Source organism: Anguilla rostrata, chromosome 2 (assembly GCF_018555375.3).
Source record: "Anguilla rostrata isolate EN2019 chromosome 2, ASM1855537v3, whole genome shotgun sequence".
In the NCBI taxonomy this organism is placed as follows: domain Eukaryota; kingdom Metazoa; phylum Chordata; class Actinopteri; order Anguilliformes; family Anguillidae; genus Anguilla; species Anguilla rostrata.
In genome coordinates this window covers 62,707,236-62,731,531 of record NC_057934.1, presented here as the reverse complement: position 1 = coordinate 62,731,531, position 24,296 = coordinate 62,707,236, and the positions used below count along the sequence as shown (strand labels likewise).

The 24,296-nt window shown below is 43.0% G+C and overlaps 2 protein-coding genes and 1 long non-coding RNA gene across 4 annotated transcripts; 1 reads left to right on the top strand and 2 right to left on the bottom strand.

Moving 5' to 3' along the window:
- Nucleotides 1-595: 595 nt before the first annotated feature.
- Nucleotides 596-3,563, top strand: uts2r4 (urotensin-2 receptor 4). The gene has a single exon (XM_064323710.1). It carries the CDS (start codon nt 1,368-1,370, stop codon nt 2,385-2,387), a length of 1,020 nt encoding a protein of 339 aa, XP_064179780.1. The 5' UTR covers nt 596-1,367; the 3' UTR covers nt 2,388-3,563.
- Nucleotides 3,564-7,120: 3,557 nt separating this feature from the next.
- LOC135248775 (beta-galactoside-binding lectin-like) lies at nt 7,121-10,373 on the bottom strand. Of its 2 annotated transcripts, none has more exons than XM_064323701.1 (4): nt 10,242-10,373; nt 8,762-8,841; nt 8,439-8,610; nt 7,121-7,490 (listed from the first exon to the last, which is right to left on the bottom strand). In XM_064323701.1, the coding sequence occupies exons 1-4, from the start codon at nt 10,245-10,247 to the stop codon at nt 7,344-7,346; spliced, it is 405 nt and encodes a 134-aa protein (XP_064179771.1). In that variant the 5' UTR covers nt 10,248-10,373; the 3' UTR covers nt 7,121-7,343. The 2 variants fall into 2 exon arrangements, with proteins under 2 accessions (XP_064179771.1, XP_064179770.1); XM_064323700.1 differs by lacking the exon at nt 10,242-10,373 and adding an exon at nt 8,982-9,129.
- Nucleotides 10,374-16,728: 6,355 nt separating this feature from the next.
- LOC135249524 (uncharacterized) lies at nt 16,729-17,675 on the bottom strand. Its single transcript, XR_010328723.1, has 2 exons — nt 17,632-17,675; nt 16,729-17,361 (listed from the first exon to the last, which is right to left on the bottom strand). It is a non-coding gene; the product is annotated as an uncharacterized LOC135249524 (long non-coding RNA).
- Nucleotides 17,676-24,296: the final 6,621 nt, after the last annotated feature.

Below are 24,296 nucleotides of genomic sequence, written 5' to 3'. Positions count from 1 at the left end.
GTCTTTAAATATAAATTGGGTTGTTTAAGTTTGTGCATATGGCGTTTGTGTGTGTTGTGTGTGATGTTGTGTGTGTGTGTGTGTGTGTGTTTGGTTATGTGCTGATTTGTAGATTAGCAGGAGGGAGGGGTGAACAGTCCATAAATGAGCACTTAGTCAGGGCGTGCAAAACGGCACGGGGGTGTTCGGAGACGAAGCGGGCGAGCGAGCAGGCCGAATGCCTCGTAAATCCTGGGCGTCAAGTGAGGTGGCACCTACGTGAGAGGGGCGAGGAGAGGGGCGAGGAGAGGGGCGAGGAGAGGGCTGCGGGAGGCCAGGAAGGCAGCCAGACGGGCTCCTCGGCACCTCAGTCTCCGGACCTCAGAACCCTGGTGCGCCGCGCGGGAGAGAGCGCCGGACGACCCACGCCGGGCGGCACAGAGCCGCGGCGCAGACGGAGGAGGGAGAGAGAGAGAGAGAGAGAGAGAGAGAGGGAGAGAGAGAGAGAGAGAGAGATAGTGAGGGAGAGAGAGAGAGGGAGAGAGAGAGAGAGAGAGAGAGTGAGGGAGAGAGAGAGAGAGGGAGAGAGAGAGAGGGAGGGAGGGGAGTTAACGGCAGGAGCCGGACGGGAAGTCTCAGTTTGCTCGCTCGCCCGTCCGCAAGACGCTGGAGACGCGGTCGGGAGGGACCCGGGACAGAACCTCCACCGGCCCGGCCTCCGTCTGCCCGCTGCCCCGTTTCCCGGCCGGAGCGCGGGCGCGGCGCGATGGCTTCGCGGACGAGCCGAGGGGCCGCGGAATGAGCGGCGAAGGAGACGCGGTAAGGACGGGACGCTCTTTCGGGGTTCTCTTCGGCTACCCCTGCCACACCGGCGACCGGGCGCCTGCGTCAGAAAGGACGTGAATCTCGGACCCTCTGTAAAGCCATTTTTAATATCAGACGCGTGGGTGGGATTCTACCAGCTGGAATCTGCCTGGCATCCGCGCCAGAGAAGGAGTCACTGAGGAGACACGGCCACATTAAACAAGAAACTGTGTGACCGCTTCGCCAGGCAGCCTGGCGCTAACTGACTCCCACATTCGCATTCTCTCTCTGCCATACAGGGCGGCGAGAAACAGTGAACCCGGATATCAAATCTTCATGGGTTTACATGGCTTGTCAGCATCTCAGAAGTTAACTGTTCTCTCACTGTAATGTGTGACTGATGACCATCCGATGATCGGTTACCCTGAGAGTATTTCTATGACGGCCAAAATCTCCGTGAGGTTTGAAAAGACTTGGCTGGATTGATCCGGCATGGGCCAGTCTGTTCCCACGGCAGCACAGAGAAGGCAATTGAAATAGTTTTGTCTCCTTTAAAAATTAATTTAAAAAAATAAAAACCCATCATGAACCAGAGCTCCAACTCCTCGTCTCCGTCGGCGACGGGCAGCGCTGGCGGCGGTCTGTGGGTGACCTCGCTGCTGGGCGCCACGCTGCTCACCATGTGCGTTCTGGGCGTGACGGGAAACGTCTACACCCTGGCGATCACCAAGACGGCGGCGCTGCGGCGGACGGGCTCCATGTACATCTACATCCTCAACCTGGCGCTGGCCGACCTGCTCTACCTGTCCACCATCCCCTTCGTGGTGTGCACCTACTTCGCTCAGGACTGGCTGTTCGGCGAGGCGGGCTGCCGGGTGCTGCTCAGCCTGGACCTCCTCACCATGCACGCCAGCGTCTTCATCCTGGGCGCCATGAGCCTGGAGCGCTACCGTGCCGTGGCCATGCCCTTCCGCGCCCGCCGCTCCTCCGCCCGCGGCCGCAAGCTGGTGGCCCTGGGCATCTGGGCCGCGGCGCTGGTGCTCACCCTGCCCATGATGGTGATGATCCGGCTGAAGGAGAGCAAGCCCAACGCGGCCGGCCTGACCAAGCGCATGTGCTTCCCCACCTGGACCCTGGAGGCCTTCAAGGCCTACCTGACGGTGCTCTTCTGCACCAGCGTACTCTGCCCTGGCCTGGCCATGCTGGGGCTGTACGCCGGGCTGGCCAGGCGCTACTGCCAGGCGCAGGCCAGCCTGGGGGGCGGCGGCAGGACGGCCCGCCGGAGGGGTCTGAAGCAGCGGGTGGTGTCCATGATCTTCTGCATCGTCGTGGCCTACTGGGCCTGCTTCCTCCCGTTCTGGGCCTGGCAGCTGGTCCGCCTCTTCTCCCCGGACTCCCTGCGCTCCCTGTCCCCGGCCGCCCACACCTACGTCAACTTCTTTGTCACCTGCCTCACCTACGGGAACAGCTGCATCAACCCGCTGCTCTACACCCTGCTCACCCACAGCTACAAGGACTACCTGGCACAGAAGAGCCAGAACTCAGGGTCCACCAGGGGAGACCCGGGGGGATCCGCAGGGGGCTCTGCCTTGCAGGACCTATAGAGTGGACTCAAACACCCCCCCCCAAAAAAAAAAACACCACCATAGATTTTGAGGTGTAGAGCTGGTGCCTATACTTTGTTCTCTGTGCTGGAACTTCGCTGCAAATTCCAAAAATGTTAAAAAAATTTTTTTTTAAAACAGTGACCTGTCGTCTGGTCTTCACGGACACAGCTGATGATTTCTGCCTAATAAGAGAAATTAAGAACTTTATTGAAGCTTTGTTTTTAAGTTTGCGTGTAACTTAAGGACAGGTATTGATTTTGTTTCAGTGCATAAGCCCTCTCATGTTAATGTGGTTTTTCTAATTGTTTGAGGAAGTGTTTTTGTATCTTTTTTGACACGTTTTTGAATTGGCATTTCACTGTATTCACCGCGTTGCACCTGCTTTCTGTTGGCTCGTTTGTTATTTGAGTTGCCATGGTGCTGAAGCCTTTTATCTCCTGTCTCACCTCTGCCTGTGTCTCCTCGTCCACGTATTTACCGAAGCGGTCAGAGGATATCCAAATCTTTACACGGCCCGGCTCCAGGAATAGCAGATCCACAGCGTCGTGCAAGAAAAACCTTGTATCTCCTTTTTTTTTGTCATTTCAGTCTTTTAACACACGTTGAGAATATACATCCGGCTCTGTGTACGTCAGAGAACTCGAAAACTAATAAAGTTGGTTCAGAAACCCAAATGATGAAACTATGATAAAACCATAAATTGGCAACGGGGAAATAGAATACGTTTTGTTTTTTGTTTGTTTGTTTTTTGGAGATGAATGGTTTTAATGCAATATGCACAAAAAAATTTTTTTTACCGAAAATTAATTTTGATTAGATTACCTGAGTGTTCATATATAGGCTCAATCCTTCTTCCCTGTATCTTGGTACCCATTGGAACCTAAGGTAAAGGTGGGTACATATAAAATGAATCCTTCAAGTTTTTTTTCCCCCCAAAGAAACATGATCTCTGTGATTGATTTATGGAGTTTCCTGTGGCCCTGCCCAGTCTGCAGCAATGAGTATTTATGCAGGAGTGTCAGAATGCAATAATGGACTGTCTGTGACTGGGTGTGCGTATCTACATGTGAAAACAATCCACTTTCACCCACCCAATATCATCCTGGGCACTGATTTATAGGCACCTCTTATTAATTCAACACATGAATACAGTACCTTACAAAAATAAATGACATGGACAGGAAAGGTAAATCCTGTAATTATATCATACTGTGCTGTAGTTTCATTTAGAAATTACCTGAGAAAACAGTGCTCTCTACTAAGGGAAGTGAACTGTACAGGATCAGATTTTTAAAGGTGTTTTAAAATATTTTTTGAAGTTATTTTTAAGAAGGGCATCTTAAACCTGGTGAAGTCCTCATGGCCTTGTCCTTTTGCTTTTTTGTCTGCGTGGCACTGACTGCATCTGTCACACTTTAGTGTTGTCACCCATGCTTGTGTGTGTGTGTGTGTGTGTGTGTGTGTGTGCGTGTGTGTGCGTGTGTGCATGTGTGAGTGTGTGTGTGCTCAGATGCAAGTATTCTCTGATTGTTAGTGTATGGGCTATCCTCCACCCCACCCCCCTCCCTTCCACCCCCCCCCCCCCCAATCCCCCGGAATGTCGCCTCCGTCCGTCACATTCCTCAGTCGGGGTAGGCAGGCTGTTTCGTGTTGCTCTGAAAATTACCTCGAGGAATGTGACTCCCCGGAGCCCAGGCCACTATTCACCGCTCTGAGAAAGGTACGCTACCAGACCCCCCCCCCCACCCCCCCCCCCCCCGCCCCGCGGTCGCTGCAGCACCATGACCCTGCCGTCACCGAGCTGAGCACGGTGAGTAAATCATAATGTGCAGGAAATTCCAGAAATTGAACTCGGGCTAAAAGTGGCATGTCAGGAAGGTGAGACTATTGCTATGGGTGACTTCAATTACCCCGCTATTAATTGGGAATTGATGACAGGACGAGGCAAAACTGAGGAAGAATGTAAAAAATTTTACATGTTATAAATGACCTTTGCACAATTTGCAGCACAGAGGTAATTGAGTCAATTGGGACAAGAGATCATTCTGCAGTTGATATATTTTGGCAAATTAATTGGGCCTCCTCTAAGGACAGAATATTTTATTTTCTGTGAGCCAATTTTAACAAGATGTGAGCAAGTTGAAGTAATATAGACTGGGTGCAGCTTCTTGATTGCAAGACTGTAAATGAAAAGTGTGGCAGGTTCAAAATGGTTATTCTTGAGGCACATTGTAAATTTATTCCGCAGATAAGGAAAAGTATGTTGAAGAAGCCGCCTCCCCGTGAAATGAAGAAAAAATAATGGCACCGAGAGTAATAATGTGGAATATTGTAATACTCTCTGTGTGCTAAGGTTAAAAAAGAACTACGAGAAGCTAAGAAGCTCTTTGAAAGGCAAATTGCCCAAGATGCTAAATGTAATCCTAAACATTTCCTTCAATACTGTGGTAGGAAAAGTATAGTCAAGGAGGATGTAAGGTAAATAAAAAATAAAGCTTTGCTATATTAGAGTAATGATATTGCTGATGATTTAGATACTTTGTTGAGTTTTACAAGAGATGAGGTTACTAATAGACTGGAAGGCATATTCAGTACTCAGAATGTCTTGGCAGATATTGAGATAGAGGATAAAAAAGGACTAAATCAATTACATCAACCAAAGATAAATACGGCACCAGGCCCTGATGGTATATACCCAAGGGTACTCAAAAAGTTAGGTGAGCTCATCTTTAAACCACTGGTGAGTATTTTTACAGTCTTTAAAAACTGAAGAAATACCGGAGGACTGTAATATAATACCAGTATGTAAGAAAGGGGACCGTACTGATCCAGGAAACTACAGGCCTGTCAGTTTAACTCACGTCAAACATAAAATACTTATCTATCATTATAGAATTGTTTGTTGGAAATACCAACATCCTTCGGGAGTCAACCAAGGATGTTGGTATTTCCAAAGTAATCTAAGAAGATTTCTACAAAATCCAGAAGTGGGCGAATTAAATTTAATTTATGGCAAGCTTAGTAAAAGGAGACCTAGGGGTGATTTGATTGAGGCTTTTAAATTTATATTGGGGATTACAAGAAATTCTTAAGGTTGAGTTTTGTTAGTAGAACGAGGGGGCATACATAGAAATGAGCAAAAGGTAAATTTTATACCGACATTTGGAAGAATCTTTTCACGCAGACAGTGGTCAGTGTGTGGAATAGCCTGCCAGGTCAAGTAGTAGAGGTGGAAATTGGGGATTTTCAAGATCAGGCTTGATATGGTGTTAGATACGATGTTAGATACTATACAGTCCGTAGGAAATCAGAGCACTGGGTACTCTATGTTCCATGACCAAATAATTCTCCATAATGAAGAAAAATCCCCAAACACCTGCCTGACAGATCAGAAACACTCTCCAGGAGGCAGGCATGGATGAGTCAGTGATTACTATTGGCAGAGGTTTTCACGAACATGACAACAGAAGCTGCAATGCAAGATGCAAGCCACTAGTTGCAAAAACGAGATGGCCACTTGTCTTCATCGATGAAGTAAATACTTATTGCAACAGAAAGAATTCTGCATTTCATATGCTGAAGAGAAAATTTAAGGCAACTAGCCTCTAAAACAAGCAGGAGCTGAAGATAGCTGCAGTACAGGCCTGGCAGAACAGCACCAGAGAGGATACTCAGCACCTGGTGATGTCTATGCAAATACTTGATTACAAATATAAAATGGAGAACAGAGCCAAAAAAATAATTTCCCCAAACATTATGGAGCTCACTATACACACACACGCATATAAGAGTTTGGTATTCATTATTGATTGTTATGAAGAACATGCAATGATGCCATTTCACCACTGGAGGTTCCCATAACCCAACACAACACAGAATGATTCAAATGGAATATTTCTTCCGAAGCTCTGCTGTGTGGGTAGGTGGGAAAAGTCACATGCTTTGGTGATTTCTAGCCAATCAAATTAACAGCTAAAATAAGGTGCACATTTTACCCAAGATGGAACCTAAGATATCCTTAGCTATAAATAAATTGCATAGCTGAAGATAGTGTGTTGCCCTGCATTTTGGGGTCCTGGAGAACAGATTCCTTTTCCCTTGCTCCAGTGAGATCTCGTCCTCTATGTGCAGTGTGGCTGTGATACAACCGCAGTGGCAAAGCTGCCCAAGAGCCCCCCCCCCCCCCCCCCCCCCCCGCTCCTCCCCCCTCTCCAACCCCACATGGTAGTTTGATCCACTCTCATTCTCATCCTGGCCCTCTGGGATCAGACCATCATTCTTTGGTCAGTAACAGGGGAATTGTGTGCAGAACACAGCAGATAGGACTACTCATGTAGTCTCATTTTATTTTAGACCCAGTACAATAGCTGTCTTATACATGACTCGTATATAATAAATCAAATGTACCTTTGTCTGTGCTTGCCCATGTGGCCACTGCTTATCTAAGTGTAGCTGTGAACAGTGAGATGCAAGTTCAGGTCCCTGGTGCATCAACATTATTCCTATTATATTAAACAAGCTATGAAACTACCTAACTGGACAATGCGTGACATTAATTTTGTATTAACCATCCACTAGAAACACTACTGACTGGCCTAGGTAATACTGGAAAACAAGTCTGAATTGAAAAGTTGAATTTGTGACCCTTAAAGTAGGTACATGCACAAAATATAGAAAGTATTATACACCCCCACACACCCGTAATGAACCTTAACACACAGGCAGCAAGATTTGCTCAAGCTAATTTTTTTATTGTCAAAGCTGGAATGATTCTCATACTCAGTACATTTGCACAGACACCAAAGCAATGGTGCAAAGGCACAAAATAAAATGCATTGATGTTCAGGAGGGGCAGACAAAATGCAGCCTAACCATGGCTGTAGGAAGGACAGAGGAAGCAGAGCAGCCAATCAGTAGCCAGAAAGGGGATGTCTTGCACCTTCTGATTTGTGTTTAATTTACTTGTAGGCGATCGACTTTGACATCTCCCCGGACAAAAACATATTCGTATGTCTTGTTAGCCGGACGGTTGGGAAAATGAATGATTTGACCATCATGTAGGTTAACCAAGAATTCACTACTGCCGTTGGTAATGGTCATCTGGAGGACAGAAGAAATGATTGTAGGAAAGTTAAAAAGAGGGATGGAGAGAGAAGCCAGGAGACAAGTTACCAACAATGAAAATTAACATTCACTCAGAATACACTACGACTGCAGTAAAAAACAATGTAATAAACTCACAAGATCTACAAATAAGTATTAAAATATTTCATTATTTGGTCATGGTCCACATTTGTATCACGTGCATATTTACCTCTAGCTATTTTCTGCAATTTATTTTCTATAATCACTGAATAAAAAACATAACACTGGAAGAAATGTACAAGCGTACATGAGGACAGTCACTGGAGGTTCTCATAACCAAGCACTGTGCTAAATGATTCAGCTGAAATATTTCTCCTGCAGTGAGGTGTATCATTTCTTCCCTCCTCCTAAAAGGGTCAGTATCTCTTGCATGCAGGATTGTGAAGGGCAGTTATCCATGGAATGGAGGCGTGGTGTGGGGATGGCTGGCTTAAACAGCCACACCTGCCCTGGGTCAAGCTAATTAGACCTGGCTAATTAGATAATTGGTTAGATAATTGGTCAGGGTAATTGGACCCAGGAACAGGGGTGGCTGCACATGTGCTCAGGTGATCAGTGCGCACAGGTTAAATCTGACATCCCCACTCACACAAGGGAGAGCGCCTCACTGTCATGACAGTGGTTTACATCTGCTCCTTGGCTGTAACATCTTCCCACCCTCATAAATAAACGTGCACTGTTTAAACATCATCTCCCTGTGCTGGAGGGCCCTTTGGAAAGCCACTTCGGTGGCCTGTGGCAGGCTCGTGTGCCACAGGCGGCTACTGATTTCTGCTTGAAGCCTCTCATCGTAACGTATTATGGAAGTGCTTTTAATTTAGCAGTTGGCGGCTGATCCGTTTAAGGAGAGTACATCGGACTGGACGAAGGCTCCTGTTAGAGCCTGTGTGCCTCAGGCCTCACCTGAAACTCCTTCCCTTCCTTAAAGGGGAATGATGCCGCCCTCTGCTCGTCTTTCCAAACGCCGCCCTGCTTGGAGTTCAAGACGATGGTGTTGACTTCACCTTCTGCGTCGAAGCGCACGGATATGTGCAGCCCAACTTCACTGGCAGAGTGGCCCACGTTGACTGAGAAACTGGGAGAGAAACAGAATTGTGCAAGGGAGGGCAACCAATTAGAATGCACAATGTGAGTACAGGACGTGGCCCACACTGACGTTTTAAAAAGACGGATGGATGAAGACCGTCGCATAAACAGGCTCAGAGGCTGAGGCAGCAATGACTCACCATTTTGCATTGGCGTTAGGGGTACCTTTGATCAGCAGGTCATTTCCTGGTCCGAAGGGCAAGTTTTTCAGCTCCACATTCTGTTTAAAACAAAGTAGTTCATAACAGACAGGGTATGGTAAATACATGAAGGCTTTCTATCGATACGAACCACTTTCATATTAATGCATTATATGTGCAACATGAAAACAAGCAACTTTTTCTGTATTCTGTACACTACCTCTACACTACAGGCAGAGCTGGGGTTAGTGACACACAGCTTGGGGCTCTTTTGTGATTGATGAACTTTCAAACAATTAGCTGAATAATATACATCAGTCATGCTACATTATACTGTATCTGTTCTGGAAGTGTCCTCCACATGTCATTTTAAGAGTATTTCAATGATAAGATGAAGATAATCCCCCCCCCATTATCTGCCACTTACAGACCGGTGACTGGTTGTGACCAATCAAAATGTGTAGCACTCACGACAATTACAATTGGTTTAAATTATGGCGCTAATGGCCATGAGGCACAGCGATTTAGTGCCACCTGTTAGTAGAGATGAAGTCATTAAGATTTTATCTGAATATACATAACATGGGTTTAGGTTAACTTAGTAAGGGTTTTCATTACTCAGGATGAACACTGAACTGAAACAAGTTTTTTTTTTTTAACCCAGCTCTTTAAAACAGGTAAAGGAACTGTTGCCCTTTTTCAAAGTCTTTTTGATCTTACAAACTGTTTCCCACGTTAGGTGTTCTAAGCTCAGCTGTGCTGGATCCCAAGGGATCCGTCCCTCAATGTGTCCTCCAAGAACTAAATAAAGATTTATTGCATTTGTTGGACTATCAAACTTCCATCTGCTAATGTATCAGAGCAACAAAACATTTCATTAAATATTCTTTATTTGGTTCCTTGTTACCTCCAGCGAGCTCTCAGGCATCTGCATTGGAATGACCTACCACACTCTGAAGCAGCATTGTTGTGTGGTTTGGGATAATTGAAACACGGATATCTGACAAACACACTTTTCATGCATGCGTTCTATGGCTGAGACAACCATATGTCTGTGTTTTCCATGTTGAGATACACAAGCTTATGAAGAGGCAGTCATGAGATGTATCTGATCAGAAATAAGACTGAAGCTTAATATTGCAATTATTAATTATTGAATTTGTATTTGCTCATAAACATCTGCACAACTAGTATATACACTTTAACTGCTGAAAATAAAACAAAGTGATATGCCTGTGACATATCAAATTATATAACATAAATGCAATCAGCCCAGTGTGCATACAAACCATGAGTAGACTGGTAGGAAGCTAGTTGACACAGTACTATATATGTGCTTTTAATACTGAGCTATTTGTTTGAGCTGTTCTTATTGTCTAAGGTACAAAACAAACTGATCTGAAACGTTCATGCCCATCACTTACAGCATTCAATTATTTAATGTAATTTTTTTAATCAACAAAAAATCCTCGGTACTTACAGTCATCTTGACTCTTCGTTTGATGATTCTTCACAACTGCGCGGCTCTGGTTGTGGTGAGAAGTAAAAATGCGTTGTACCTTATCTTATTTATTTGCCAGTGAGTCAAACAATTCACAAACTTTGGCAAGCTCTAACCAATCAAATTGACGGAAAGATAATGCAAGCGTTAGCATCAGATCCAGGTCCATTTGCGTGTAATAAAAATGTTGTATTGAGTCCAGGAGCTGCAGATTGTTCCAAAACATTTAAATAATGTGAATGTTAAATAACATAGGGCAGCAGCTTGAGTCAAGGCTGATGTTCAGTTAATTCCTGCATTACAAGTCTGCCATTTGGATTTTGGTTGACTTTGGTTGATTGTTCTGCAAATGCGAGCTTTTCTTTGATATCATTTTGTACTTTGGTTAATGCGTTTTGTCCTGTCCTTTTCTTACATCTTTGCTTTCTTTCCTTGCCTCCTTTCCCAGTATGGAAGGCTGAATGGGTCAAAAATGTGTGGAATTAACATCTGGAATAACACATGGTCAACCTGGGTGCATTTCAATCGCTTAATTTATTTGTGATTCATTTCCAAAGTCCTTGACTGACGCGTACATTCCTACGATGTCTTTAAGTACATTTTAACCCCTTAAATTATCCATCAAGAAACTAGGAGCTAGGAGGCTCTCAAACAATTCCTGAGCAAGGAATCGTTTGTGTAACTATTTTTTTGGTCATGTAATGTCAACCTGTGGATCCACCTCTCAGCCCCCTGTGCTCAGTTCTCGCCCCTTGCTAGTTAAAGCCATGGCCACTGGACCTTTTACTTGAGCCTACCAAGATGGCTGCCCAATGATTTATGGCCTATGCATTCACATGGTGGCAAAATAGCAAAACTTCAGGCATCCTGGCTAGCCCTTCGTGCAGCTGCTTGTTCTCCTCCTTGGGTGTGAGTCAGCACTCTGCTGGCTGGACCTGGCTCTGGGGTTCTGTGGACCAAGAGGCTTGGGTGGTCACAGGACGAGCTCTGAGTCTAGCCTTTTCTTTTAATTTTGGAAAACTTTTTTTTTTCTAAATCATAAAGAATTTCCTAATTTCCCAGCACTAATACAGAGCCATTGCGGCAAATGTTTATTGTGAGGGGATAACAATCTGAATCCTCCTCAACTGTTTAGCTGACTTCCTTTAGAAATCCCATTCTTTTTTATACAGTGCCCTCCATAATGCTTTGGAATTATTATTATTTTTTTTTTCTTGATTTGGTACTTCACAATTTTAGATTTCATCAAGCAATTGGGTTAAAGCACGTGTGGTTAAAATGCAGATTCTCAGCTTTTATTAAAGGGATGGAGGAAGCAAACAAACCCAGTGAGGGAAAGGGAAAGAAGTGGCAGGAGCAAGGAAAGGGGAAAGGGGGTCGTGAGAAGCCATGCGTGACTCAAACACAGCAGCTGACTCTCATGGACCCTGAAGCAGGCAGACCGGCTTTAATTTGTTTAACACATCTGAAAATAGACATCATAGGACAAATGCAAAACTGAATCTATTCTTCTTTTTCACATTCTGTTTTGAATTTCAAAGAAGCGTTGTTAATGCCAATCATTAGTATGGCTCAGAATTAATGTTGAAAGAGAAGGCCATATTTTAATATTGTACAGAGTGCGGATTGCTTTATCATCTGTGAATCTGCAGTATTGGACGATATCTTGTGTTAGAAAATAACAAGATTTTCAAAATTACAACATACACACAGTGGGCACTTAGGAACGCCTGCTTGTGAATGCAAATAACCAAACAACAAATTATGGCTGCAACTACACTGTAAAGGGATATAATTGATGTTCGACTAAACTTCAGAATGGGCAGGAAACATGATCCAAGCCAGTGTTTGTAAACCCTAATCCTGGGGAACACACCGTGTATGCAGTTTTTTGTTCTAACCATAGCAACGAGCTCTGTATTATAATGAACTTCTAATTGTTCTTAATTAGACACTAATTGTCATTAATTAGACGTTTTACGTCTATGGAAAGATGATTTACCCTCGTGAAGTCACACTATGTCAGAAATAGCTACGCATGCCCAAAAAATGCCCTATATTCAGTCTGAGGAATTTCAATCAATCAAACCAACTGACGCTTTAATTTACTGTGTTGTGTGTACTGTATGCATGGCAAGTAATTCCAGTTGAAACAGGTTACATTTTTAATTGATTTACCCTTGTATACCCTTAGTCCTCGTTTGCGAACTGCTTTGGCTGTTATGTTGGGGTGTCTGATTACATCCAGCCATGTCTGGCACAAAGTTGCATTGCGTGGCAAACTAGGAAAATGTGCTTTCAAGGCAAGTTTAACGGGAGCATTATAACAACCGGGTACAATGCACCTCATTATTACACCGATATCTCATCAAACAAAAGCTAGCAGACGTTAGCTTGTTTCAACGGTAAGTTAACTAAATGTTTTGCTTCGCTTCTTCTTGATTTTGCCGCGAAACAAAATTGAAGAAGAAGAAACCGTATTACTATGTAGACTTGCGTTAAAAAAATATAGGTCTTTGTTTCTAACGTTAGACATTTAAAATGAAATAACTAATCGAAAAATGAAGGGCAACACATTCATTAGAAGGACAATATCAGTCATGAGAAGCAGAAGTGTTATAAAGTGAAATTCCCCTTTAATACCAAGTTATTGCTAATCGTGTGCATGGCCATTTCACGAAGCACACATCATCTCAAACTGGTTCCTCTAATATGACAGTCACTTCAGTTTACTCCAATGGCCTGCACGGTCCCCAGATCTCAATCCGATAGAGCACATTTGGGCTGAGGTGGAATGGTTCACAGCGTGAATGTGGGGCTGAAGAATCTGCAGGAATTTCATGATGTGATTGAATCAGCAGGGACCAAGATCCCTGAGAAATGTGTCCAGCACCTTGTGGAATCCATGCCAAAAAGAAGTCATGCTGTTCTTGAGGGAAACCGGGTCTCACCTGGTACTAGATATGTGCCCACTGAGCGTAAGAGAGAAAGACCATACAGATGAAATAAAGAAACTGTGTGTTTGTTCTGAAATATACAAACCCTCAATGATAAAGGGAAGGAAGGCAGAAATGAAAAAAGGACGGAAGTGAGAGAGTCAGATGTGTGGCAGGGGGATTCAGGAAGAAAATAAAGCTTGAGAAAGGAGTAAAGGAGAAGGAAAGAATGGATAGGGAAGGGGAAAGGGGTTGTGAGACTGGCTTTCATTTGTTTAACACATGTAAAAACACACCTTCACTGTAATGTAGGTATATCAAAACACAGCCGTGGAGGCAAAAAGTAATAAAATGCAAAACTGAATTTGGTCTTCTTTTTAACAATCCGCTTTGTACAAAAGTAATTTTGCATTTAAAAGGTTTGCATAACTAGAGAGGGGAATCATCATTATTAAAAATGTGCTCTCGCTTATTTTTGTAGCTGCCATTACTTAGTGTGGCTCAGAATACATTGTTGCAAGGAGCGGCTACATTTTGGGACCAAAATTCATATGGAATGTTTCCACCTTGTTGAATCCATGGCACAAAGAATTCAGACTGATCTGGAGGCAAAAGGGGGTTTTACTGTACCTGGTACTAGACTAGTGTACCTGATAAAGTGGCCACTGAGTGTAAAAGAGAGAGGCCACACAGATGCAGCAAACCACACAGATGAGACCACATACACACATGCACAGGCACGCACTCACACACACACACATGCGCTCAAACATACACACACACAAACAGACACACACACACAGACACATGCACTCACACATATTCAGCAGGGACCAAGATCCCTGAGAAATGTGTCCAGCACCTTGTGGAATCCATGCCAAAAAGAAGTCATGCTGTTCTTGAGGGAAACCGGGTCTCACCTGGTACTAGATATGTGCCCACTGAGCGTAAGAGAGAAAGACCATACAGATGAAATAAAGAAACTGTGTGTTTGTTCTGAAATATACAAACCCTCAATGATAAAGGGAAGGAAGGCAGAAATGAAAAAAGGAAGGAAGTGAGAGAGTCAGATGTGTGGCAGGGGGATTCAGGAAGAAAATAAAGCTTGAGAAAGGAGTAAAGGAGAAGGAAAGAATGGATAGGGAAGGGGAAAGGGGTTGTGAGAAGCCATGCGTGACTCAAACACAGCTGCTGACTCTGATGGACCCTGAAGCAAGCAGACTGGCTTTCATTTGTTTAACACATGTAAAAACACACCTTCACTGTAATGTAGGTATATCAAAACACAGCCGTGGAGGCAAAAAGTAATAAAATGCAAAACTGAATTTGGTCTTCTTTTTAACAATCCGCTTTGTACAAAAGTAATTTTGCATTTAAAAGGTTTGCATAACTAGAGAGGGGAATCATCATTATTAAAAATGTGCTCTCGCTTATTTTTGTAGCTGCCATTACTTAGTGTGGCTCAGAATACATTGTTGCAAGGAGCGGCTACATTTTGGGACCAAAATTCATATGGAATGTTTCCACCTTGTTGAATCCATGGCACAAAGAATTCAGACTGATCTGGAGGCAAAAGGGGGTTTTACTGTACCTGGTACTAGACTAGTGTACCTGATAAAGTGGCCACTGAGTGTAAAAGAGAGAGGCCACACAGATGCAGCAAACCACACAGATGAGACCACATACACACATGCACAGGCACGCACTCACACACACACACATGCGCTCAAACATACACACACACAAACAGACACACACACACAGACACATGCACTCACACATATTCAGCAGGGCACAGTCACCCCTGTTCATTTTCCCCTGAAACCCAACATGCTTCTCTTCCTTGCTTGAAATCCCAGAGAGAACACCAAAAATGGTGCAGCAGAAGCATATCTTTCTTTTTACTTAATCTTTAGGCCAGTAGACCTCATTATTTTTGCTTTTTTAATACAAATTTAGTTACTTTACTATATTTTGCAAAGTTGGTAAAAATTGTCTCTTCTAAATTCTATCAAAGGCTGTTCTTTTAAGAAACAGTATAAGTATATGCTTGAGCAGTACATTAAATAAACTGTGTGATAATTACGGTTTTTAATATTTGCAGTTAGTTGGGTGCTTAGCAAAAAAATAAAATAATAATAATGGTTGGAAATCTAACGGTTTCATACGAAGATCCACAGAAAATATTTACAAGAAATATGTGGTTTGAAGAGGCTGTTACGAGTCACTGTTACCCCAAGATGACTGCTGGTAATGCAGAGGTTAGTTGAAGTCCCCAGGGTGCAGGAAGATCCCTGTTCTGGTGCAGAACAAAGACGATGTCATCGTCATTGCCTCCATCTTCAGCTCTGAGCGGTGCTGTCACGCTCTTGGCCAGTTCTCTATCTCTGCCAAACCTGCTGCCACCTGCTCTCGTGTGAAGGCCAACATCACATTGCATTTATTTTGTCTTTCTAATAAAACATGACTGAGCCCATGCAAGAGTGTTCTTGAGGATGGATACATTTTGTGCATGCGAGTGTGTGTGTGTGTCAATCCCCCTCATCCTGTCCTGGTGCTTAAAGGATGGATAGGTTAAATGTGCATGTATTCCTTGCTCATGTTGTGTTAATACACACAAGGCTGTAAGGTGTGCCTGAGGTCTGTGTATCTGGTTCCATTTCACAGTGTTCACCCCTCCTTCCTCCTCCACTCTGCTCCTCTGCTGAAAACGGCATGGTGATATGGGCTGTCAAATGTAAAATAAACCATCGTATTACCATTGCCCCAAAAATTCGTTTTAAATATGATTCTCTCGTCAGATTTAACAGACATGCTAAATTAAACGTTGGGAGGATTTTTTCAAATTTACTTGACAAAATCTCAGAATACACATTTTAGATATTTTTTCAAAAAATGGATATTTAATTGAAAAAATAAATGCTTATATTTTTATATAAGCTGCGAATACATTTCCATTTCAAAGCCTAATATTAAGTCAAATAGATATATAAATAGAATCTTAAACTATTGTTTCAAAAACAGTCATCTAAAAAAATTGACCATATTCTACCATAAATTAGTGTTTAAATGCCAAAAATGTTATTTCCATCTTAAATCTTTATTTCCAGTTTTTATATATATCCATCCATCCATCCATTATTTATACCCACTTGCCCTCGGCAGGGCCACTGGGGTGCTGGAGCCTACCGCAGCATGCGTCGGGCAAGAGGTGAGAATACATCCTAGGCCGCCAATCTATTGCAGGGCACACACACCGTTCACTCACACGCTTATACTTTTGGGAAATCTTGAGTCACCAATTAGCCTACCTGCATGTCTTTGGACTGAGGAAACCAGAGTACCCAGAGGAAACCCACATGGACACAGGCAGAACATGCAAAAACAGAAAGGCCCAGGCCAGATTCGTACCCAGGACCTTCTTGCTGTGAGGTGACAGTGCTACCCACTACCAGATCTTCCTTTTTCTATGCATGTCCATGTGGCCACTAGTTAAGTAATTATTGTTGCTACCAGTGAGGTGCAAGTTCGGGTCCCCGTTGCATCAAAATCAACAGCTTTTATCAAGAGACAGCCCTAACCTGAATCTCTTCAGTAACTGTCCAACCATCTGATTTGAAAACCTGAGAAATGTAATCTATATTAACCATCAACTAGAAAAGGCACTGATGAATGAGCATGTTTTTGAAGTCTTGCTTGAAGAGTGAATGTGACCCTAAAAGTACTTTCATACACAAGATTTATAGAAGGAACTGGACCCTCCTTCCCTGAAATAATGTCCACACACGGGCACAATGACATGATTTGCTCATGCTAGCGATTTATTGTCAACGCTGGATTGCGTTTGTAAAACTAAGCAATGATTCTGAAAGGCACAAGATTAAAGGCACTGATGTTAGGGAGGGACAGACAGCAGTTGCAGCATGGCTGTATAGCTACTTGGCAGTGATATGGAAGGAGGGACCGTGGCAGCCAATCAGCAGTCAGGAAGGGGATGCATGGCAACTACTGGCTTCTCTTTATTGGACACTAATGGTTTGGATTGTGGCATCTCCCGCAAAATAAGATTAGTTGAATTCCTCGTCACCCTGACAGTTGCTGAACTGCATCTTGGGGCCATTTTCTAGATAAATGTAAAAATTCTCCTTGAAGGTAATGGTCACCTGGGAAAGAAAGTGTGAGCATAGGAAAGTTCAAAATGGGAAGAGAAAATGGAAGATGAACAAACCGAGAATTTACTTTTAATAAGTACAAAAACCAGGGAGAACAAAAACTAAGCCACGCAGAGCAAGTCTCAAAAGGACAAAGCAAAGTTCCTTAAGCAGAAACAAAGAAAATCCAGAAATTTAAAACGATGCAAAAACAGGACACAGGCAGGGTAGAAAACACTCAGGACAAAACACAGAGCCAAAAGTATACGTGGGAGCACATACCGAAACACAATTAGAAAGGCAAGGATCCAGCACTCAAGTCAGTGAAGAAAGGAACTTAAATAGACAAGACACTGACGAGACACAGGAGGGCACAATGCACAATTAGGCCACAGAGAGGGAAGGGAAAACGAGACAACAAAAAACAATAATTGAATAATTGAAAACAATAATACAATTAAACAGGGTAAATGAACAGAACTAAAAACTGAAGTGCCGCCATCTGGCGGCCCAAAAAGGGAAATGCAGACAAACCACAGAACCATGACACTTTTTGTATCTTTGGTGGAATAAGTGACCTATCCTTTTATGAAGAAATAAAATATAAGTCCTATAATAGTACTGGGTGGAAAAGCCAGGAAATATATGTACACCAGTTGTTGTTATTATGTGAAACCCAAAAACGTGCTTCTCTTCTGCTTCTTGGAACCCCAACCAGGACACCTAAAATGGTACAGCCTATTTTAAGTCAATAGCATTAGGCAATGCAACAGCAGTATCTTTCATTTTGCTTAATGTCTAGTCCTATAGGCCAAAGTATTCTTAACAGCTTTATACTAATGGAGTTATCTAAATTCCTTTATTTTACAGATTTTATTGGCAGAAAGTGTCTTTTAAAAATAGATTCAGTAAAAATGCTGTTTCTTTAAGATAGTGCACACTTCAGCAATAGCCAAATGGATAATACCTTAGGGTGATTGTGAAGGGTTGTAGGCTACACAGCTGAAAAAGTCTCCAATAAAGCAGTGTAGGAAAACTACTGGCTTCATATGTAATTGTGGCACCTCACTCACTGAAGCTGTTATAGAGGTTACTGAAATCCCCAGGGCGATCCCTGTTCTGGTACAGAACAAAGTGATGTCATCATCACCGCCTCCAACTTCAGCTCTGAGGGGTGCTGTCACACTCCTAACCTGTTCGCTGTCTTTGCCACACCTGCTGCCACCTGTTCTCATGGGAATGCCAGGATCACTTTGCATTTATTTTGTCTTTCTAATAGAACATGCCTTTTTACAAGTGTTCATACACGCACACACACACACACACACACACACACACACCCATGTGAACACCTCTTGATGCTTAGTGCCGAGATCAGTTAAGTGAATATTTGTCAGGTGAGGGCGCGGGAATGGACCCAAGCGCAGAGTGTGGGGAAAAATGCAAACTCCAAAATGGGGAGAACAAAAGACTTTAATCAGAAAAAGGGGAACAAAGGAAACAGAAAGCCTCGCAGGGCGGCTATAACAAACAAAGGAAAACTTCCAAAATGCGGGAAACAAGAAATACAAAAGTCCCCAAAAAAATGTGGAGAACAGAGCTGGCAAGGAACAGACAACAGGCAACGAGCAGGCAAGGAACAGGCAACAAGCAAGCATAGGGCAAGCAACAAAAGGCAAGCAAGGGGCAGGCAACAAACAAGCAAGGATCCAGCACCTGAGTCAGGGAAAATGGGGACTTAAATAGACACGACGCAGACGAGACACCGGAGGGCACAATGAACAATCAGGCCACAGAAAGGGAAGGGGACACGAGACAAAGCAGAGGTGCCGCCATCTGGCGGCCCAACCAGGAATAACACGGGGAAGATACAGAACCCTGACAATATTTTCTTGCCCATGTTATTTTAACAGATATATGGCTCTGTGTGTGTGAATGTGCCTGAGGTCAGTGTCAGTGTTTGCATTTTTGTTGTTCAGTTTTATTTTTCCTCTCTGAACAACAGGAGGCTTTAGTACGTGTACATGCCCCTAGGTGGTCTGTGGGTACAGGGGTGTAACAGAAATGATTAATTGGTGATTAAGAAAAAACGGAATGAAGGTGTCAACGGGCAGGACCATATAAAAAAATAAATAAATAAATAAAAATATACTAACAAGGCTCACTTATTGTAAGACAACTATCTAACTACGATAATATCCGTAGATCTTCAGAACCTAAATAAGTACTGAAAGGGCATTGCTTCAGTATATATCCAACTGTATAACTGTTGAATTGTAAATGTTAAAGGGGTCACATTTATGGATGACGCAATTAGTTTTGCCAGTAGCAATTGCCAGCAGCCATACCACTTGCTCCTGCCGACTGGCGGAAGCTAAGCAGGTGTGGGCTTGGTTAGTACTTGAATGGAAGACCACCAGGGAGTTGCTGCTGGAAGTGGTGTTGGTGGGCCAGCAGGGGGCAATCTTCCCTCTGATCAAATAAACCCCAATGCCCCAGTGCAGTGACAGGGACACTGTGCTGTAGGAGATGCCGTCTTTCAGATGAGACGTTAAACCGAGGTCCTGACTCACTGTGGTCAGTAAAGATCCCATGACACTATTCGCAAAGAGTAGGGGGTTCGCCGATGTCCTGGCTAAATCCCAGATCTGGCTCTCGCAAAAACTTAATCACCTAATCAACTAAACATCCCCCGATTTAATTGGCTAAAAAATGTTCTCTTCCTCCAGTGGAGCTGCTCAGTGGCCAACAATAGAGAATTGTAGCTGTACTGGGCAGCTCCCAGGTGTGAATGTGTATGAGTGTGAAGCAGGGCATTCCTGCAAAAGAGCATTTTCAGTGAACCTACCCTGGGTAAATAAAGGTTAAATAAATAAATAAATTAGTAAACTTACAGTATACACATGCACCTACCCAGAATTAAATAACTATGTCGTGCTGGCTAACAACAATTTGGTTAGTCCTCTAGGAAGAGCAAGAGTTAATGACTGAGCCATAAATTCATCCAAATACTGTACCACATACAGTCCATAAGGCAAACATGTAGCGCTCTAGCGATAAGTTCTGTGCATATAAGCAAGAAACATAATATTATTCCATCAATGGAACATTGTAATCAGCTGCTGATCTGTTTAAAGATAGCATAAATTTTAACAAACAAGATTACTCACCATTTGTATAAATATATAACAACATACTTACACTTAGATGCATGCACAAACAACTATTAAGGAAGAATTTCAACAGTCAGGCAAACTATGCATTAGTCTACTAACTAACGACAAATGAAGCACATCTTCACTCGAATCATGGTCATTGAAGGTTTCAACCATAATTTCTGACCCAATTTACTGATGCCTTTCCCATCGATCTGAATACATAGGTCACTTTAGTCACTGTTCCTGTTGAAACACAAGCCAGTCGAACAGTCTTTGTGACTGAAACTCCTGCCGTCCCTGCCCCAATATTGCCCCTTGCCATCTTAATCCAAAATCGAGGTCACCTCGGTCTGCATAGCATTTTTACACATGCCACAGGCCATTATAGGATGTTAATTGCTTAATTGTATCATGCAGTACACCTGTATGGAAGCGTCTATATTTGTTATGTTTCTCCGCTCATTTACTCAGGTTTTTCTTGTAATTTGTCATCCGCAGTGGGCTCGGCATGCATTTTGCCTTGCGGTCGGTTTTGTCTGTGCTAGCAGCAGCACTGTAAAGCTGAAGGGCCACCACCACCAGGAATACATTCCAGGCATGGTATTGTTGGGGATCTAAAAATGGGAGGCCAGAGGTAGCTGGACCACAGAAGGTATGTTTCCTAGGATCCTTCCCTCCTCATGTGGACTCAGAGATGGCTGCTCAGAGACAGCTGGCCGTCTCAGTGGGGCTGACCCACACAGTGGAATGATGACCTCCATTCACAGATCCGCGGTCACCGTGCCAATGTAACCATTCAGTGTCTGTGATAATGTGATGGAGGACAGGTATTGTAGGGACTGTACTGAGGTAGTATTCGCCACAAGGAATCAGTGAGAATTCAGAGACGGGATGAGGTGCTAAAGGATTTACTGTGCCTTTAAGGCGCGTTGCAACACAGTATGGCAAGACACTCTTGCTACAGTTGCTGTTATGGCTCTTTAACAAGTTTGTGTTTATGCCTGGTTGTGTGTGTGTGTGGTTCTAAAGAGAAAGCAAAGGAAAACAACACTGATTTTCAGTCATATGTGTTTCCCCCGTACGATTTCGCCTATCTCAGCTGTGGTCCCTTCTTGGTCTATTACTCTTTCTGTCTGACTAAAGCAAAATAAATTATTAATAATGTGCCTCACTGTATTGGCACCTGCCCACACCGATGCGTTGTTACATTTGAGGGCACCTGCAGTTATTTAAAGCACCCGCTCAATTCCAACCTCAGATCTATGTTCCATGTGAGTTACTATGATCTATAAATCATGCTCCACGTGTGTTTCTTGGTTCATTAAATTAACTTTATCTGTACTGTATGTGCCTCTCGCCAAAAGCACGCTGGGATAGGCTCCAGTGCCCCTGTGACCCTGACCAGGATGAGCGAGTATAGATAATGGATGATTGGATATAGCGTATAGGCCTACTTGTCATTGTGATCAATGTGATGTTGATTAAAACCTAATCATATCGGCTATAAATGTGCTATGCACAGAAAAGTGATTGCATACATTACAAGTTGATGTAGTTCATTAGTAAACAAAAAGGAAACAAACATTTACATTATTTTTTATCATGGAAAAGACATTTATCATGGAAAAGCGATGGTCTCGTCCTGCCCCAGCCCATGGGAATCATGGTAATTTAAGGATCCCACCACCCCATCTCACCTGTGGGAACAGCTGCATCAGCAGCTCCAAGGACTACCTGGCACAGAAGAACCAGAACTCGAGGTCTACCAGAGGAGACCCCAGAGGGGGCAGCAGTAATCTACTGTAGGCAATCTAGCCTTCGGGTAGGAGGCTATGTGTGATAATAACCTACTGAACCACACACAAATTTGGCTCAATATCTGGCATTTGGGGACATTCAGTGGAATAAGTAGAGAGCTGTCACGGCGGGAAAATCGGGTGCAGAGATTTAAACGAAGGCTCCTGTTAGGGCTTCAAAGTCAGGGTCCTCGTCCACATCCACATCCATAGCCATGTCCGCGTCCACGTTCACGTCCACGTCCATGTTCGCGTCCTCACCTTAAACTCCTGCCCAGGCCGGAAGGGAAAGCTTCTCAGCCCCTCTTCCCAAGAGTCCTTGCCATCCGGTGTGTTTATCCATGTGATCACTGAAGCTTTTTAATGCATTCAATCCATTTCATTCATTTTTATTTTTTGACTGCCTAGAATGACAATCAGTTTTGCTTCTTTGCTTTTGCTTTGTTCTCCCAGTTCCAAGAGCACCCATCTTACTACATTTTAACAAGGGCACCCAGTTTTCTTTATTTTTTTATTTTGTTTTAAATCAACATAATACATTTTGTTCAATGTTATGAACTTAAATGGGGAGCTACGCAATATCTTATTTCTCTGAAAAGCAGGGAGTTTTGGAGAATTTAAAAATGGCTCAGGGGACGGTTGTTTGGAACATGCTGATGACATCAGAGGGAAATGATTGGTTAATTGGGATGTTGTTTCAGGAACAACAAAAGTGATGATGATCTAGGAGCATATCCTATATGGCTAAATAATGTTTTGGACTTACTGTATGCCCTTACTCACGAAAATGCATGAAACACATTAGTATTACCTAGCTGGCATTTTCAGGTGTCTGCTTCTGGAACGCATGTACCTAACTTTAATGTTTTACAGTGGGTTTATGTTTGGTGAAACTGAGAAGTGAAACATAACAAATATGTGTTAAAGTTAGTCAGTGAGTTCTGTCTTATGTGGATTCAATTTTTGGCTGGACCGCAACAAACGCAAATGTCTGTGACTGAGTGATGAAGTAACACCATTGGTCGGCCGAGTTATGAAGTTACACCATTGGTCGGCCGGATGGCGTGTCTTAGGTCCAGGGATATATTAGGTTTTCACCTGGTCTTGTTTTTTTTTTTTTGATGATTGGAAATTCCATTACATTTGATCCATGAAAGTAAAATACTTTTGTAAATGGGAAAGTGTGTGGTTGATTACTTGTGGATAGTAATGTGGTGGGTCGGGGTGTTATATGGTATCTTTGTGCAACATGGTAATGAATGTGGGTTTACAGACATAGTGTGTTTGGGTGGGATATTTTCCTCACCTGTGCTATACTCAATGTACTGTGTGGTGCAGTGTTATATAAAGTAAGGTTTAAACACCTGATGCACTATACAATCTAATACTTGTTTTAGGATGATGTTTTGAATTCCATTTTTAATTCAAGTTGGTAATAATTTAATAAAGTTGAATAATATTTCATAAAAGGCTGCATGCATAAAAATACAAAGTTTTAATTTAACCTCCCATTATAAAAACTAAGGAAATGAATCGCAAACAAAATAAAATAAACAATTTATCTGAGTGAAATGTTTGTGCTTGCCAAAAGCCTCAAAAGACAGGCAATGAATTGATCAACCCTAACACTAACACCAGCCTGTTTAGCATAAAGATGTATTAGCAGAAAGCTAACTTCTACAGCTGTGTTTCAACTGTACTTCAAACAACATGTACTTACTACTGGTCAGACTTCTTAAGATTCAAAATTTTTCTCAAAGTTATTTGCTCAGTATTAAGATGGCAGAATATTAATTGGATAAATTCAGCAGATAAAATATAAATATATAGATTACATTATAATATTCATTCCTCACAAAAGAGATTTGTTGTTGACTCTACAGTATCACTGAGTGACTATTTGCACAGTGGACTTTAATCTGCCAATTACATTTTGACAGATATTAGTAATTATGCATCTACATACTTCTACATACTACGTACTTCTTAGCAG